Source organism: Dermacentor albipictus, chromosome 9, assembly GCF_038994185.2.
Source record: "Dermacentor albipictus isolate Rhodes 1998 colony chromosome 9, USDA_Dalb.pri_finalv2, whole genome shotgun sequence".
In the NCBI taxonomy this organism is placed as follows: Eukaryota; Metazoa; Arthropoda; class Arachnida; order Ixodida; family Ixodidae; genus Dermacentor; species Dermacentor albipictus.
In genome coordinates this window covers 10,200,314-10,215,709 of record NC_091829.1, presented here as the reverse complement: position 1 = coordinate 10,215,709, position 15,396 = coordinate 10,200,314, and the positions used below count along the sequence as shown (strand labels likewise).

The 15,396-nt window shown below is 41.0% G+C and overlaps 1 protein-coding gene across 2 annotated transcripts; it reads left to right on the top strand.

Moving 5' to 3' along the window:
* Positions 1 to 54: 54 nt before the first annotated feature.
* Positions 55 to 14,142, top strand: LOC135911166 (BTB/POZ domain-containing protein KCTD9-like). 2 transcript variants are annotated; one of them, XM_065443357.2, is made up of 11 exons: positions 55 to 300; positions 443 to 564; positions 677 to 720; positions 1,781 to 1,868; positions 3,054 to 3,250; positions 5,386 to 5,453; positions 6,963 to 7,061; positions 7,759 to 7,908; positions 8,812 to 8,956; positions 11,315 to 11,448; positions 12,788 to 14,142. In XM_065443357.2, exons 1-11 carry the CDS (start codon positions 187 to 189, stop codon positions 12,899 to 12,901), a joined length of 1,275 nt encoding a protein of 424 aa, XP_065299429.1. In that variant the 5' UTR covers positions 55 to 186; the 3' UTR covers positions 12,902 to 14,142. The 2 variants fall into 2 exon arrangements, with proteins under 2 accessions (XP_065299429.1, XP_065299430.1); XM_065443358.2 differs by having other exon boundaries at positions 57 to 300; positions 8,851 to 8,956.
* Positions 14,143 to 15,396: the final 1,254 nt, after the last annotated feature.

Below are 15,396 nucleotides of genomic sequence, written 5' to 3'. Positions count from 1 at the left end.
AGATAACGCGTAAACTATGGGGCGACAGATGTAAATAGCATTGACACATCCAAGACAATCCGATACTGCAGTCATTTACAGCCATCGCCACGCTCTTCTGCTTGCGCAGACACAAGTTTTTCTTGTTTTTCAAGCATCTCGTATTTGTTATAAGACTCAGATCGTAGTTGTTATGTCACTAAATAAATGAGTGAACATAATTCTTGCTTCAATCTGTTATCAATGGAAAGGGAGCAGCACGCAGAAGAAAAGACTGCGCGAGTGGTTGTGTACCGAAACGGAACAAATCGCGACGGAAAGGTAAGCGACGAAAATTTTGTCCAACCAAGCCGAATCAAATAAAGTGTGCCTGGCGTCTAATGACTGGGGACTTCGTGTGTGGCTGTCTGGCAGCGCGTCGTGAATGAATGAAGCATTGATCTTGTCTCCTTGTCTTCGAAAGGTGTTTCTGGTTCCCGGATCTCTCGACGAGCTGCTCAAAGCTATCAGTTCCAAGTTCGGAATCCGAGCTAAACGTCTGTTCACTAGTAGAGGTGGAGAGATCGATGACACAAGTCTAATAAGGCAAGTTTATCGCGGCACTGATCTCCGAAACGGCGTACTGCGTATCTTAGTACCTAACCGCTTCATTTACCTTGTTTTCACGGTGGATTAATTCGTGCTTGGTACTTTTCAGGGACGAAGAAACCTTGTTTGTTTCATCTGGTGAAAGCTTTACTGGTGAGCTGCAGCGGTTTATACTACCATTTAGAAGCAGGGGGTGGAGGAACAGGTGTCACACTTCGGAGGTCATGTACCGACTGTCTGCATGTAAACAGTCCACCCGCCACGCTGCTATTTCTGAACGTCCGAGGATTGGTCAACCGTTAAAACAGCCCTACCTCAGGATTAGTAATCATGGTTAGAACAGTACGGCTGATCGACCAATTACCGATGTATGCAAAAAAAAAATGATGCACTGGCAAATTACAGGCATTACCACAAAAACGAGAAGAGTTGGCGAGTTGTTGCTAGCAGCTGTATGAATCCCCGTAGACAGCAAGAGTTGCATGACATTTAGGCAGGTTTCCAAAATCCTTCCGTAGACGGCAATGAATGTGCCGTCTGCCAACGGTTTTTCATGTGTGCTTCATAATGAAATCGTGGTTTTGGCATGTAAAACCCCAGAATTTAATCCGGTTTGCTGTCAAATAGCGCAGCGGTATGCTGAAGGCAACGAAACTAAAGATCTGTTATCTAGCGTCCCACATGAGCATCTGGAGTGCTACAGTAATACAGCCTCTCCAGAATGACATCCTAAAACAATGTGATCGCTAATAGTTTTTCGATATGCTGTAGTTGTCATAAGACTTAAACAAATCTCATACTTCTGAGGTGGACGTCTTCTTTAATCTCTGTATGTGAAACATTACACTATTTTCTCGAATTTCAACCATTACTCTCGAGTTTGTGTACCATCACATGCAAAAGTAATAGACCCCCCCCCCCCAACATTAAAAAAAAAGAAACACAATGGGGCATCATGTGATATGACAGGTACCGTCAATCCATCTTTAAAGCATAGCCTGAAGTACACCCTCCAATAGAATCAACGATGATGTTTTTGATAACTGATGCAAAAATGCAAGTAAAAACCAGAGGAGGGCGTCTGTTACCTTTGATAAAGGAGGTACATATTATATAATCTGCGGGTATTGCACTGCAGCTTGCTGTACTAAAGCAAGCAGTACAAGTCTCTTTCACCTTGTTCTTACTTTTTTGTGTATGTGTATTTCTATAGACACGTCATCAGCATCACAGCCCCTGGCCTGTGGTAACCCAGACTGGGTCTTGCTTAATGTGGGAGGAAAGCACTTCGCTACTACAAGGTACCCTGCTGTTGTCACAGCAGTTGATGATATCCTTTAGAATTTTTCAAGCTGACATTACAACATTGACGAACAAATACTTGCTTGCTCCACAAAACGTCATTTCCATTGCTCACTTGTAGTTTTTTAGCAGGTGCACAAGTGAGACGAGAAGCTTTCTGGCAGTAGATGATGCCGTACTATGCGGTGATAGCCTATAAGGTAGAAATAAAGCAAGCTTAGCCACTTAGCTTGCTTTATTTAAGGTCACTTAGCTTGACCAGGCAATGGTCTCAATCACTCGGTTCATAATCTGTCTGCAGCTTAACTGCCCTTGTCAGCAGCCATCAGCAAAATGTGTAAAATAAGAATTATTTTGCTTGCTGCAAGTGATGCTTAGAGTTGGATGCCACTGACAAATTTCCCAGTCTTTCTGCAAGTAATTGCTATCTTTAATACAGTTAGATCAGCATTAATACAAGGAGCTCACAGTTGCTAAGAACGCTAAATTGAACAGGTGACCAGATGACATGTGCCTGTGCTTTGCCCATGAGAGTGTGCGTAATACTTGTTCACCTGACTAAATAATTTGACAATTAAACATTGCCCTACTTACTCATTGTTTTGTCTCCAAGACCTTGCATTCTGAAGTGCTGTCTATTGTTTTCTACCATAACCCTGTCACCATATCTTTTCGTCAAAATAGAGTCTTGCAGTCTATTTATTCTTCACCATATCTTTCACAATACTTCTCTGATTATGCTTAGCAAAAAGAAAGCTATATTTATCTCAATTAGAAATTTAACAATGTAAGCAATCTCATGCAAGGAATGTCATTCCACAGCATTTCTTGTCACCATTCCAACATATGGCAGCTGATTCTGCTTCTTGTTTACTGCAAAACAGTGTAGAAAGTTCCTTCGAACAGCTTTGCTAAGTAAGGTCAAGTGATGCAGCACAAAGCAGGACAGAGGGGCACAGAAAAGATGAGGATGAGAGGACTCCCTCTGTCCTGCTTCGCACTGCACCACTTACCATTATGGAAAACCAACTAGCCCAAACAACCACCCTTCTATGCTAAGTAAGCTATGCAGTGTGATACAACCTTCGCAAGGGGACTAAATTACCTAGCTGCACTACAGTAGTTATTCAGTATTCTCTGTGTAAGTTCCATGTTTTGAACTGTAGAACGTCTTGTATTTTCAGAAGCACGTTGGTTTCCAAAGAGCCCTGCTCTATGCTTGGTCGTCTGTTCAGCAAAGGTGCTGATGGCGTAGTATGGCCAAGTGCCAAGGACAGCCACGGGGCTTACTTGGTTGATCGAAGCCCTACCTATTTTGAGCCATTGCTCAACTACCTTAGGCACGGGCAGCTTATTCTGGATCGAGGGGTTTCGCCACGGGGTGAGTGCAGCTATGTGATGCTGAGTGCATTGCACTCATGTGAAAATAAAATGTTTCCTCTTGAATTTGAATCAGGATGGAATGATGACATTTACTTACTTGTTTTCTTTCCTGCTCATCTATATTTGCATCTATCCATTCACCACAGGCTTGAAAGTTTTACAGAAGGGACTTGGTTGTACTATAACACTACAAACAAAATAATCATACCTATGCATTTCATGTAATTATATATACAAGTGATCAATTTGAAAGATCACACAATGGTCATAGGTGAGGGCCAAGGGCAGCTTGTTCAGTTTAGAGTTAGCAGGTATAAATTAATAATAAGGAAGGTTAATTAAATAAAAAAACCTCGGTGCCCTTCCACTCTGTGAAGAAGGATGACCAACGAAGCTATGTATGTGGGCCCCTTCATGGTGAACTGCACCTCCGCCGCGGGTCGGCCCGGCATTGCACTATCTTCAGGATCGGTCCACATGTGGGGAGCGCTTAACGCCTGCTTCACCTCTGCTGTGGGTCGGCCCGGCATTGCACTATCTCCGGGATCAGCCCACGTATGGGGAGTTTTTCGCTTACCACAACTACATGAAAATTTCCTTAGACGGTAAAGGCATACAGCTTCGCTGTACAAGCAAACGAACTTCATGTCACTCATCACCTTGAGCAGCTTATAATCATATATAGTAGTGCAGTTGTCTAGTTTTACATCAAGTGAGCATACGAATTTCCATAAGAAGTTCTCTACCCAAATTCTGTACATGACTGAAATGTGCAGAATTGTGCAAGTGTGCACTCAAGTGTGCAGACTCAGCTTCATTTCCATTGTATGACACTATGCAGGAAGAACAGTATTTTTTGTTTCATCAGTTCCATTCAGCGCTATGAAACTGGTACGTGTTAAATGGTTCATGTGATAAAATATTAATTAATTATGGCTGTCTCATGGCATATGAAATTTTGGTTTGTATCAACATTTTGAAATTGAAGAAGTGCAGCTGAGCCCTTTTGGTAGCGGAGGAGAATCCTGCCCTGTTTGGTACAGCTCTGAACAATTGAACCAGTGTGAAAAGCACCACACGCATATAGGAGAGCCATTGTTTTTTGTGTGTAGTGTGCTTGCTACATCTCTTGAACTCTGTCTCATTAAAACACTTGCTATATTTCTGTCCTTGCTATAACAAGGGCAGACTAAGCCAGCAAACAAGATCATACATCAGTAATATAGTGAACTTACTTGTCCAAACAGATATTTGTTCTGTTTTACTGCTGTTACAGGGTTGTACATGATACAACAGCATACTGAAGTATTAAGGGGCAGCTTTAATCAGAGTTTTTCCCGCTCAAGTACATGTGAAATTTAGAGATTCTCTTGTCTGACCAATGTTTAAGCAATCTGAATGAAACATATAGCATTTAAAAAGAGCGACAAAGTACCGTTACTTTAGGGAGAAGGTTTATTATTTAGGCCCTTTCACAGGAATTGCTAAAAATCTAAGTTTCAAGAAGTTAAAGCCTCAAGTTTACAGTTACAGACAAGTGTAGAAACTACTACTACGTTAAGACATCTCAAGCAGACAAAAGTGATATACTATATACATTTGCTATTAAATAATTTGCAAATGGGACTCCCACAATACTTGCACAAACAAAACAATCATTCACATAGCTGCAAACCACTAAGTTGGATTTGTCTGGTTTAGGTGCTTTGACAAGTGAAGCTTAGAGAACTGCAATGTCTGCTTTCGGTGCAGCATTATGGCGCTGTAACCTATGTTTCTAAATTTTCAATTATTTCAATTCAATTATTTCAAATTATTTCAAATATTTTCAATTTCAATTGTTTGTCCACTTTTGGCAATATTGGTTTAAAAATTTAGCATATATATTAATATGCGCTTCAATAGTTATGATTTAGCCTTAATTATTAAATCCATCACATTTGATTTAAGGGTTGCATAATGAGGACATTTATGTATTTCAGCTGCATTTGAATGTAGAAATCAAAGCTGGCCCCATGCTGATGTTTTCTTGCAAGCATCAGCAACAGCCAGCATTTTGTCGATACTCATCAAGTGCAGTAGGGATGTTACCTGGAATTCCTCTACATGTTATACATCATGATGCACTTACAGGTGTCTTAGAAGAAGCAAAGTTTTATGGAATTGAGTCCGTCATTCCAGAGCTTGAACGGATTAGTCAGGTAAACATCGCACTCTTGTTTGTGATACAAAGCATTCTACATATGTGTAGCGGCTGCAAACATTGATAGTTCAGCACAATGCGTTGGCGGGCTAGTTGGTGCGAATCCATGAATACTTTGTTGAGCGCAAAAAGACAGACACAAGAAAGACGACAGGACAAGGCGCCTTGTCCTGTCGTCTTTCTTGTGTCTGTCTTTTTGTGCTAAACAAAGTATTCATGCAAACATTGATACTCAATCTATGCTATGAAGGGTCTTTGTGCTGTTCTTTGTGATATGCTTGTGCTGTTCATGCCAAATTTGGCCACATGTCGTCACATGGAGTCCCACTATTCAGCAGACATGTCAATCTTACAGCCACAACATTAACGCTATGCTGGCTTATATGCTATGAAATGCACTAGCATTTTTTATTTGCTGATGGCACTTTGCCTGCATTTTCACAGTGTCATTTCGAATCATAGCATTGTAGGTGATTCTGTTTCTGTGCTAAATTCAAACTGTGTGTGTGTTACATCATTAGCTACAGGTATACAAATGTCCCTCTGTGATACTGCTACCTTGTTTGTCTTGAATAAGCATATGGGTGGCACCTTGGAGGAAAGCATGCATTGCCTAAAATTATGTTAAATGAACACACTTGGTGGTTTATTTTACTGTGAGCCAGATTTGCTGTCAGCAACAGGAAAATATTTAAAAAAAATCGAAATTTCATCTAGCAGTGCACGGCACCTTCTGTTGGCAGTAAAGGACACCATTACTTTTGTGGCGCTTACAGTGTAGGTGTAGCATGTTCATGCATAAATTGTTTTTTAGATTTACATGCCAGAAGCACAATGTGATTATGAGGTATGCCGTAGCAGAGCACTCTAGATTGATTTTCACCAGCTTTGGTTCTTTAATGTGCACCTAAATCAAAGTACACTGGCGTTCTGGCATTTTGCCCCCCATCGAAATATGGCTGCTGTGGCCAGGATTTAACTTGCATAGACATAAGCCTTGGCAGACGCTTTCCAAGGTAGCATAGTTTCGTGTCCCTAATTTATTAATGTTATTTACACCTTATCAAACTAGAAGTGGTAAAGAATAAAATGCCACAGTATACTGTGGCCACCCTTAGCCTACATAACATTTAATCTAAAGATTGCAGACTTTTAGATAGCTTGGCTATGCAAAGGTACATTACACTTCACAGGTACACGACAGCTTATCACATGCTAATGCCTTCCAGTAGCTGAAAAGGCAATCTTCCTGTCCATACCTTGTTACTCTTGCCATGATAATGCAACACACTGCCAGAAAAATTTGCCTGCCTTTTCCAGACTCCACTTTTCTTTTCTTTCTTTGTTCGACATTGCACGACCACTAACAGGGAGTTTGTCTTTGTACAAATGTTTTGCTCTGTGTCTGCTGCTTACCTCTTATGCTGTCACTGCTGAATAGTGATACATTTTTTAACCTGCTGGTTACTTGGTCTTTCATGGGAAATTGTTTCATCACCCCCAACAGCAGAGTGAGTGTGATCCTGGTGACTGCCTTCCACTCACAAGGCAAGATGTGATTCGAATCCTCACCAGAACATCTCACCTGTCAGAACTTCGATTTCAGGCAGGTATAGAATATAGCATATTACTGCTTCTGCCATGTACCCTGTTCCACGGCTGGTGTAACATTCTTGTGGCCTCACCCTGGCTGCATGACTGTGGAAAAGAAAACAGCACATCAGTAGACTTCATTTTATAGTTTCAAGTGCCAGTACAATGACATTTACCTCCAGAGAGGCTCCTACTTACCAGCCCTTCTTATGAGATGATTATGAAGAATGATTCGCAATCTCCTACCCACTTTTGATGCTAGTGTCATATTTAACATTGGACTGTTCTGGCATAGCACAACCACTTATTATTACCACTACCATCCCCAATGCCTGCCAGCTTTCTGTATGCTAGCCTATGCACACCTTGCACGCTTCTGGCAGGGTTCAGCTCTGACATGTGAAGGCTTGCAGGTGGCCAGAGCAGCGGTAGTGACAATAAGTGGTAGCATGATGCTAAAGCTGGTTCTTCTTTTAAGCACCTAGTAATTCAGCCAGCAAAAGAAATATTAATGCATTCTTTACATCTTCAGCATGATACAAAGCAGACAATAATGGAGAAATAAATGTTAAATTTTGTGGCAAGTTTCATCACACAAACAATATGGAAGTGAAACAGCACAAAGCACTGCATGTTTTACTGCTCACATTACTCTGGTCACCGTGATGCCTCTGCACTTGGGATAAAACTGCCAGCTTCTTGTGTTCCAGGGTGTGGATCTGTCGGGTGCAGACCTGTCTCGACTGGACTTGCGCCACATCAATTTCAAGTGGGCCAACCTGCGCAAATGTCGCCTAACGTGGGCCAACCTGAGTTACTGTTGCCTCGAGCGTGCTGACCTCACCTTGGCCAACCTCGAGGTTAGGAAGTAGGCCTGCACCTATGATTTATCAATTTACAGTTGCAGTACACAGTTGCAGTTGCAGTTGCAAAAACAGGAGCACCAGTATAAGGTGGTGTACGAATCCACGCACCAGTGCAGCACCCTCTGGATAAACAGATGCACGTCTTGGAAGGCTATGCTTTTGCCGGTTGCATGTGGTGGAAGTGATTTTGTGAGCCGGTAACACGTCGTAGACATTGAGCTTTGGAGACTATTTATTGTACGACAATGTATTAAAGAACAATTAACCGTACCCGGAGATTTCAATAATCAGTAAAAAATATGAAAGCAGCAGATGCAGTGCTGCAAGCAACGCAATGCTTTTTAGGCTGTATGTGTCTTTTTCTTCTTCGAGTCTCCTACCTTTTGCAGTGCTCTAAACTGGAGCACCTGCTCACCAAGTCTAATACTGTTCAGGTAATGCTGTTCATTTGTTCATTGTCTTTACTAATGAATTAGTAGTAAATTATGTAAATTCTATTTACATGTGTAATAAAAGCAGCCCTCACACTGGTCAATAATAAGCCATACTCTTGTCTTCAGTCACATAACAGTCCCACCACCAAGCTCGATGCCACAAGCTGTTGTGTGCACATCGCCAAGCAGACTCAATGAAACAGCAGGTAAACTATGTAACCTGGGTCATTATACTGCATTGCTTGAACAGCTAAGTGACATGTGTATAAACATAGTCTGATCAGGGTGTCAAGTACGTTGAGAGGAAGAGAGAAAGTTTATTCTTTACCACTAGGGTCTCCCAGTTCACAGCAGCACGTTGTGATGTGTGATTATGACGTCCCTGTTTGCACAGCTCATTCTAACATGAAATGATGTTGCTAATTTAGGAAACACTGTGTGGGCTCTTCTCGCATGGCAAAAGAAAAGGCTTTCACCTCTTCACCATTTTGTTGCCAATCAGGGTGCGCAACTAGTTGGGGCCAAAATGATGTGTGCCAACATGGAGGCAGCCCACCTACGCTCTTGTAACATGGAGGACCCTGCCGGAAACAGTGCCAACCTGGAAGGTGATTGCATTGGCATTCTTCGGCACCACTCGTGCACGTGTTGTCTCATATGCAGAGGGGGAATGTGAAATTGTTGTTCTTTTTTTCACAGCAAATATTACTATTGGCATTAGCGTCATATCTACGCTTCCATTATTTTTGTACAAATACAGCATCCTCTTCTTGGAGGTTACAGCTTTCAAAAAATTTAGACTGTTCTATAATGGACACATGCATGGCTTCTCAACATACTTCTTTCTGTGACAGGCAGGCTGTAATCAATGCAGTCATAACTGCAGCCAATCACATGGTACATTCAAGTAGCGTACGCTGCGAGGGCTTACTCCTATATTTTGAGTACAACGGCATACTTCAGTGCTCCTTAATTCAAGGGTACTGCACTGGCACATTACATTTGGCGTTTCAAGCACTGCACTGGCACTGCCAAGTGAGACATAAAAGTAGTCTCAATGCTAATTCAGGGGTTGCAAAACTGGGTTTCGGAAACAGCATTTTTAGGCTGTTCCACGAACAGCCAAAACAACTTAGACCCCATCCCCACTTGAGCGGATAATAATAAGCTTGTTGAAGGGGAGGTGCTACTCGAAACTACTTTTTCTTTGTTATTTGTACAAGTACTGCCATTCGGTTTTTTATGTAGATTTCAAATCTTTCATTAGTTTTTGTGTTTCTGCTACATTCTTTAGTTATGGCCCACACAACTGCAAAATGTAGTGATCTTTGGAGGCACTTCCTTGTGTATTAACCTTTCACAAAAAACATTGTGCTGTAGCTTATTTAGCTCTTTGCAGACTGCAAAGTGCCAATAGCTATCCAAACTGTATGTAAAATTAGCACAACTATGCAAGAAAAGATTAGTCCACTTCAACTAAATTTTTACATTCCCATGAAATATAACCTTGTACTTTCACAACTACTGTCGAGAGATATTGCAGTTTCAAGTAGATATCATCACTCTACATATCTTGAAGAGTGTGTATGCCAAATTTCATCAGTATAGGACAATTATAAGTGCTCATGGGAATGTGAAAAAAGTTATGTTAAAGTGTACTAGTCTTTTTTACATATTTCCACTAATTATACATGCAGTTTGGATCTATCGCCTCTTTGCAGTCTACAAAAAGCTAAATAAGCAGCAGCACGATGCCTTTCGTGAAAATTTAATATGCAAGGAAGTGCCTCCAAAGATCAGTATATTTTGCAGTTGTGTAGGAGATAACTAAAAAAATGTAGCAGCTACACAAAAACAACTCTATGAGCGGCAGTATTTTCATATCTCTAGTACAATTAATAAAGAACGTTTTTTTTTTCGAGTAGCATCTCTAACTTATTTGATAATTTGCGCACTTTTTTTGTTCTTATTTAAGCAGTTCAATTGATTCGTCGCAGCAAACATTGCAACGCCATGGATAAGCACATCAGTGGAAAAAATGAAGTAAGGGGGTTCCACAGCACTCTGGGAAGACAGGTGGGGTTCCCCAAGGCCAGATAGCTTGGGAACTCCTGTGCTACTGTATAAGATGCTATGCGTCCATAACCTTACTTTTGGTATGAAATAGACCCGAGAGGAAAATTAAAAGGATTTACTGCCTGATGAGGCTTTGTGCATGGAAACTGCTAAGAGTTTACTATAGTATAAAGAAAGTACAGTGAGTAGCTGACGCGATAGAAACGACAAGGGCATTTTAGATTTGATGATAGTATATGGTGTCTTATGATAGAAGGGCCAATGATGGATTACAGATTTCTGTGCATTATATTGCACATGCAATTTACATGAACATGTGAGCACTATGTCTTCCCTGTCTTCAGTGGTTGGCTCTTTGGCTTATTAAAGGAAAAGGTAACCTGAGGCATTAAACCATTTTGTAACACCCTAAAATTTGTTCTCGGGTTATTTGTTTTTTTTTTTCTTGGGTTATTTGTGTTTGGGAACCAGTGCCCTAAACCAGCTGCACCTGCCTCAATGACTGAGCGGCTATGGTGTTCTGCTTCTTAGCACAAGGTTGTGAGTTCGATTCTTGGCCACAGCAATTGTGCTATACTGATGGAGGCATGTTAAAGAACTGCAGGCTATCAAAATTAATGTGGAGACCACCACTAAAGCATCTCTAATAGCCTTTGTGTTGCTTTAGGATGAAAATCCTCATAATTCAGTCAACCAGTCGACCACAGTGCCTCATGCATAGCAATGGATTGACCCATAGTGCCTCGCATGCCATTTGCTTTCCTGGTATTAGTGCTTGCAGTTAAAAAAGTCCCCACTTCTGTCACTGTATAACACTTTTAGAGCACTGCACTATAGACTTGACACGATATTCATTCAATCAACCATTAAATCTTGTTGGCGTGTTTCAGGAGTGAATCTGAAGGATGCTGATCTGGATGGTAGCCAAATGGCAGGGGTGAACCTCAGAGTTGCAACACTCAAGAATGCAAATCTACAGAACTGCCATTTGCGTCAAGCCATCCTCGCTGGTGCTGATCTAGAGGTGTGCAATTCCTGCATCATAGTACTGCAATCTGTATTGCTTTTCACATGCAGCATATCATCACTTCTCTCATCCATACACTTCTGTGCCTGTTCAAACATACTCACCGAAAGTCTGATACTGTAAACTGACATTAAAATGGTAGATGGCAAAAGTAATAAATAAATAAATAAATAAATAAATAAATAAATAAATAAATAAATAAATAAATAAGCTACTCATGTCAAGCATATTAACAAAATGCGTGAACTTGTTTTGACCCCATGAAATGCTAATTTAGACTCACAGGAGAAGACAAAGAAAACAATAGCAAAGTTATATGACATGTTTCCCAGTGCTGTGGGATGATGCAATGGAACAGTTTATGGGAACTAAATTTTGCAAACCAACTTGACTGCCTATCAGCTTGAATGTAAGCCAGACTATGCTGCTTGTGAACTGGACTGCACTCCTTTGAATGAAACAAGCCTTGCTTGCTTCATTCATTTTGTCTGTCTAATCTAGTTTCTTAGTCATCTACGACATTATTCAGTACTAATTCGCCTCATTTCCGTACCTTGTATGGCATTTTTTCACAGATGTGAGATCAATTCTGCCAGATAACTTAAAGAACTGTTGTTTTGCAAGTTTTCTCTGTAAGACAGCAAGACCATCTAAAGAAATTAATCAGCTGTAATGGAGGCTGCACTGAATACATTACTGAGCCCTTTAATTAAATAAATTTCTAACTCGGACAAACCATATCAATTTCCTCTATCTTGCTGTCATAGATGTGAACTAACTCAAGCAAACCTTTATGTCGATCTGCGAAGGAAATGCGAGTCAAGGTTGCAATGTTTTTACCATTCCATTGCATTCATAGCCCTCAGAAAATTGTACAATGTAAAGAATACAGAATGGCATATGAACAGTGTAAAGAATGAGATGAAGCTTATGGTAGACAAACATGGCCCTGACGGACCAATAATATGTAAGTTAATGTCAGTTACTGTGCAGTGCTGCCAAAATAATATTAAAATGTCACGCCCAAGTTCTAAATGCACGTCCAGATACCAAATGTATATTGGAACCTCTACTGGTGCAACATGTTCTTCATGCATTCGCAACTTTATGCCAACTTTATGCAAGGTGATGGCACAGGATTGCTTGTTGGATCACTGGTTCACATAAATCAAATTAATAGTCTGTTGGATAGTTGTGCATCTCTGTGCTACATGCTGGTGCAACAGTCTGGCAGGTTTCTTTTAGCTCTATTTTTGGTGCAGCTGCTGTTCATACAACAGAGGGCACTTTAATAAGACATGGACCACCATCTTATGTGCCACAACTGAACTTACAGAACTGCAACTTGTCTGGAAGCGACCTACACGAAGCGAATCTTCGGGGTGCCAACCTCAAGGATGCTGTCATGGAGCTCATGTTGACACCACTGCACATGGCTCAGGCCATCTGATGACTGCTCTGTGCGTGCCTATCAAGCAGTGGTGCGATTTCCCGGTGGATTCCAATCTTCCTCACTCTGGTGAAATTGTTATCAGGTGGCCCATGATGGCAGTACCTGATCTGCTTCAGTCTATTCTTTGTTGCATCAGTATTTGTTGCATTCTTGTTGCACCACCAGCCACTTCATGTGCATTCAGAAACACAAGTGTGTATTTTGCATTTGTTCTTTGCTTAGCTTGTTTCCGCGTTTCTGTTGCTTTAGGTTAGCCTTTTAATAGCAATAACTGTAAAAAAGTTGCAGGAAGTCCAAATGCTAATATATGTTTATTATGGAGTGCTTCTTGCGATAGCCTCATGATGACAAACACACAAAATGTATCCATAACTCTATCCTTATTTTCTTTTTTCTGAGCAAGTACAAAGTAAGGGGGGTATTTAACTAGATTTCATTTAATGATGTTTTGAATGCATAAACACTCTCTGCAAGCATAATTTCTTTAATGAATATATCCACTTACCTTACACAAAGTAACATTAATTTGTGTGACATGGTGTGGTGCAAAAACAAAAAACACACTACCCTTTTTTCCTTGAGATGTGAGCACCTGACAAGTGTTCTCTGTGAAGTGTGAACCACTCTGCAGTTGAACTCAGATGTTCAAGCACTTAGCATTTCCTGTGTAAGCTGCTACACAGTTAGTGCTTAGCCTTCTCTTGTAAATGTTACATGTATCTTAATCTGAGAACTTATACACTTGAGGGACTGTTAAAATAAAAAGATTGCAAGTCCTTGCTAATACATTGATTTCTGAGTCACAGCCTTCAAAGTCACAGTTTATTAGTTTCTTGTATTAAGTTGAGCTTCATAATAAGCAGCCAAATGCCACCTTGTTCCCACAGTTTGATGTATGCAAATTTCACTGTACATAAAAAATTTATGGCACATCATGGTTGGATTTCCGACACCGCAATAAATCTCTGACCAGCGCTGCAGCACGTTTGCACATCTACAAATCGTGCTTAAGTCTACACAGTACGCTGTCCCAGTGTCACAAGCCTGACATGCCAAGGCCATACGAGTGAGTGCTTGCCCTTAGAATAGTCTACTTAGCAAATTAATCGACAACTACTAGTCTCTGAGCACAGTAATCTTTGTAATAGTCTGTACAATGTATCTGGCCAGGCATGTACTTTGTGCATGTCATTTATACAGTGATGGTTGTATGGAATAAAGCTTCATGGTAAAAAACCTGTTTAGCACAGCTGTCATTGATTCAAAGGCAAGCCACCTTCCTAGTACATGTTGCCACGAAAATTTGATATGCTAAAGTACATACGGTTAAACCTCCATATAACGACTTTCAATATAATGAAATTATCAATACAGTTAAAACTTGATCTAACGAACTGCAATTTTACGAAGTTCCTCATCTAATGAAGAAATTTCCGTTCCCTGGAAGGTACCCATAGGGTTCAATGTTATCATCAACCCAAATTAATGAAACAAACTTGCCCAAACTCGATTTAATGAAGTTTTTTCTGAAATAAATTGAGCAAAAAAGTCATGATTTCTTTCTAATTTTGACACGGATGAGTTGTTCTTAGAGCGTGCACTCTAAAGCTATCGTATTTAACATCTAGATACCATGGTCACATCCTTACCTTTATTTTGACAAGGCTGCACGCCACGCCCATGCACGGAACAGCCAACTCAACACCGCTTCGGTAGTGGCAGCGGCGGTGGCTTTTGTTATTTCATGGTTTATGGAACAGATGGCTGGGTCAGCGGCAAATACAATGCCACAGTACTTTTTGCGTGTCGCTACGTTACAATTTTATATTTCGAAGGACCAAAAAATTCCTTTCTCGATTTTACAGACTTCCCGATTTAACAAAATAATTCGAGCGTGGTCATCACTTCGTTAAACCGGGTTTCAACTGTATTATGAAGTAATTAACTTTTCATAACCTCTTGTCCATAGAACACCATTAGAAGCTCAACATAACGGTGTGTTTGTATGTGATTTCATTATAACGAAATTTCACTGGTGTCGCAAATAATTGCCGAGACATAAATGGAAACTTCCGCGGACGCAGAGGGCCAAATGATAAAATCACAAGTGGCTGCCCGCAAATGCACTTCTCAAATCATGTGCTGCACAACAAAAGCGATGCACACGATATGGTTTAGGTTCGAGTGAAAGTGTGCGAGGGTGAGACACGAAAACAGGTGGCTTCACCAGTGACATCTTCCTGCGCGAGCAAACGGAGACGGGGGGGAGGAGCAAGCTCGCGGTAACGTGATGAAGTGTGCACGAGGCTGCGGGGCGGGGGGCGGAGTGGGCAGTAAGTTGGCACACGGCTGATCACATACGCATCAGCGAACCCTGCTTTAGATGCTAAAATAGCGGGGTCTTGAAGAGAGGGATTGAAACATGGAAAAGAGCCTTGTGTAATAGAAATACATTGCAAAAGGATGAATAGGAGGGCTAGTTGGTAACGCAT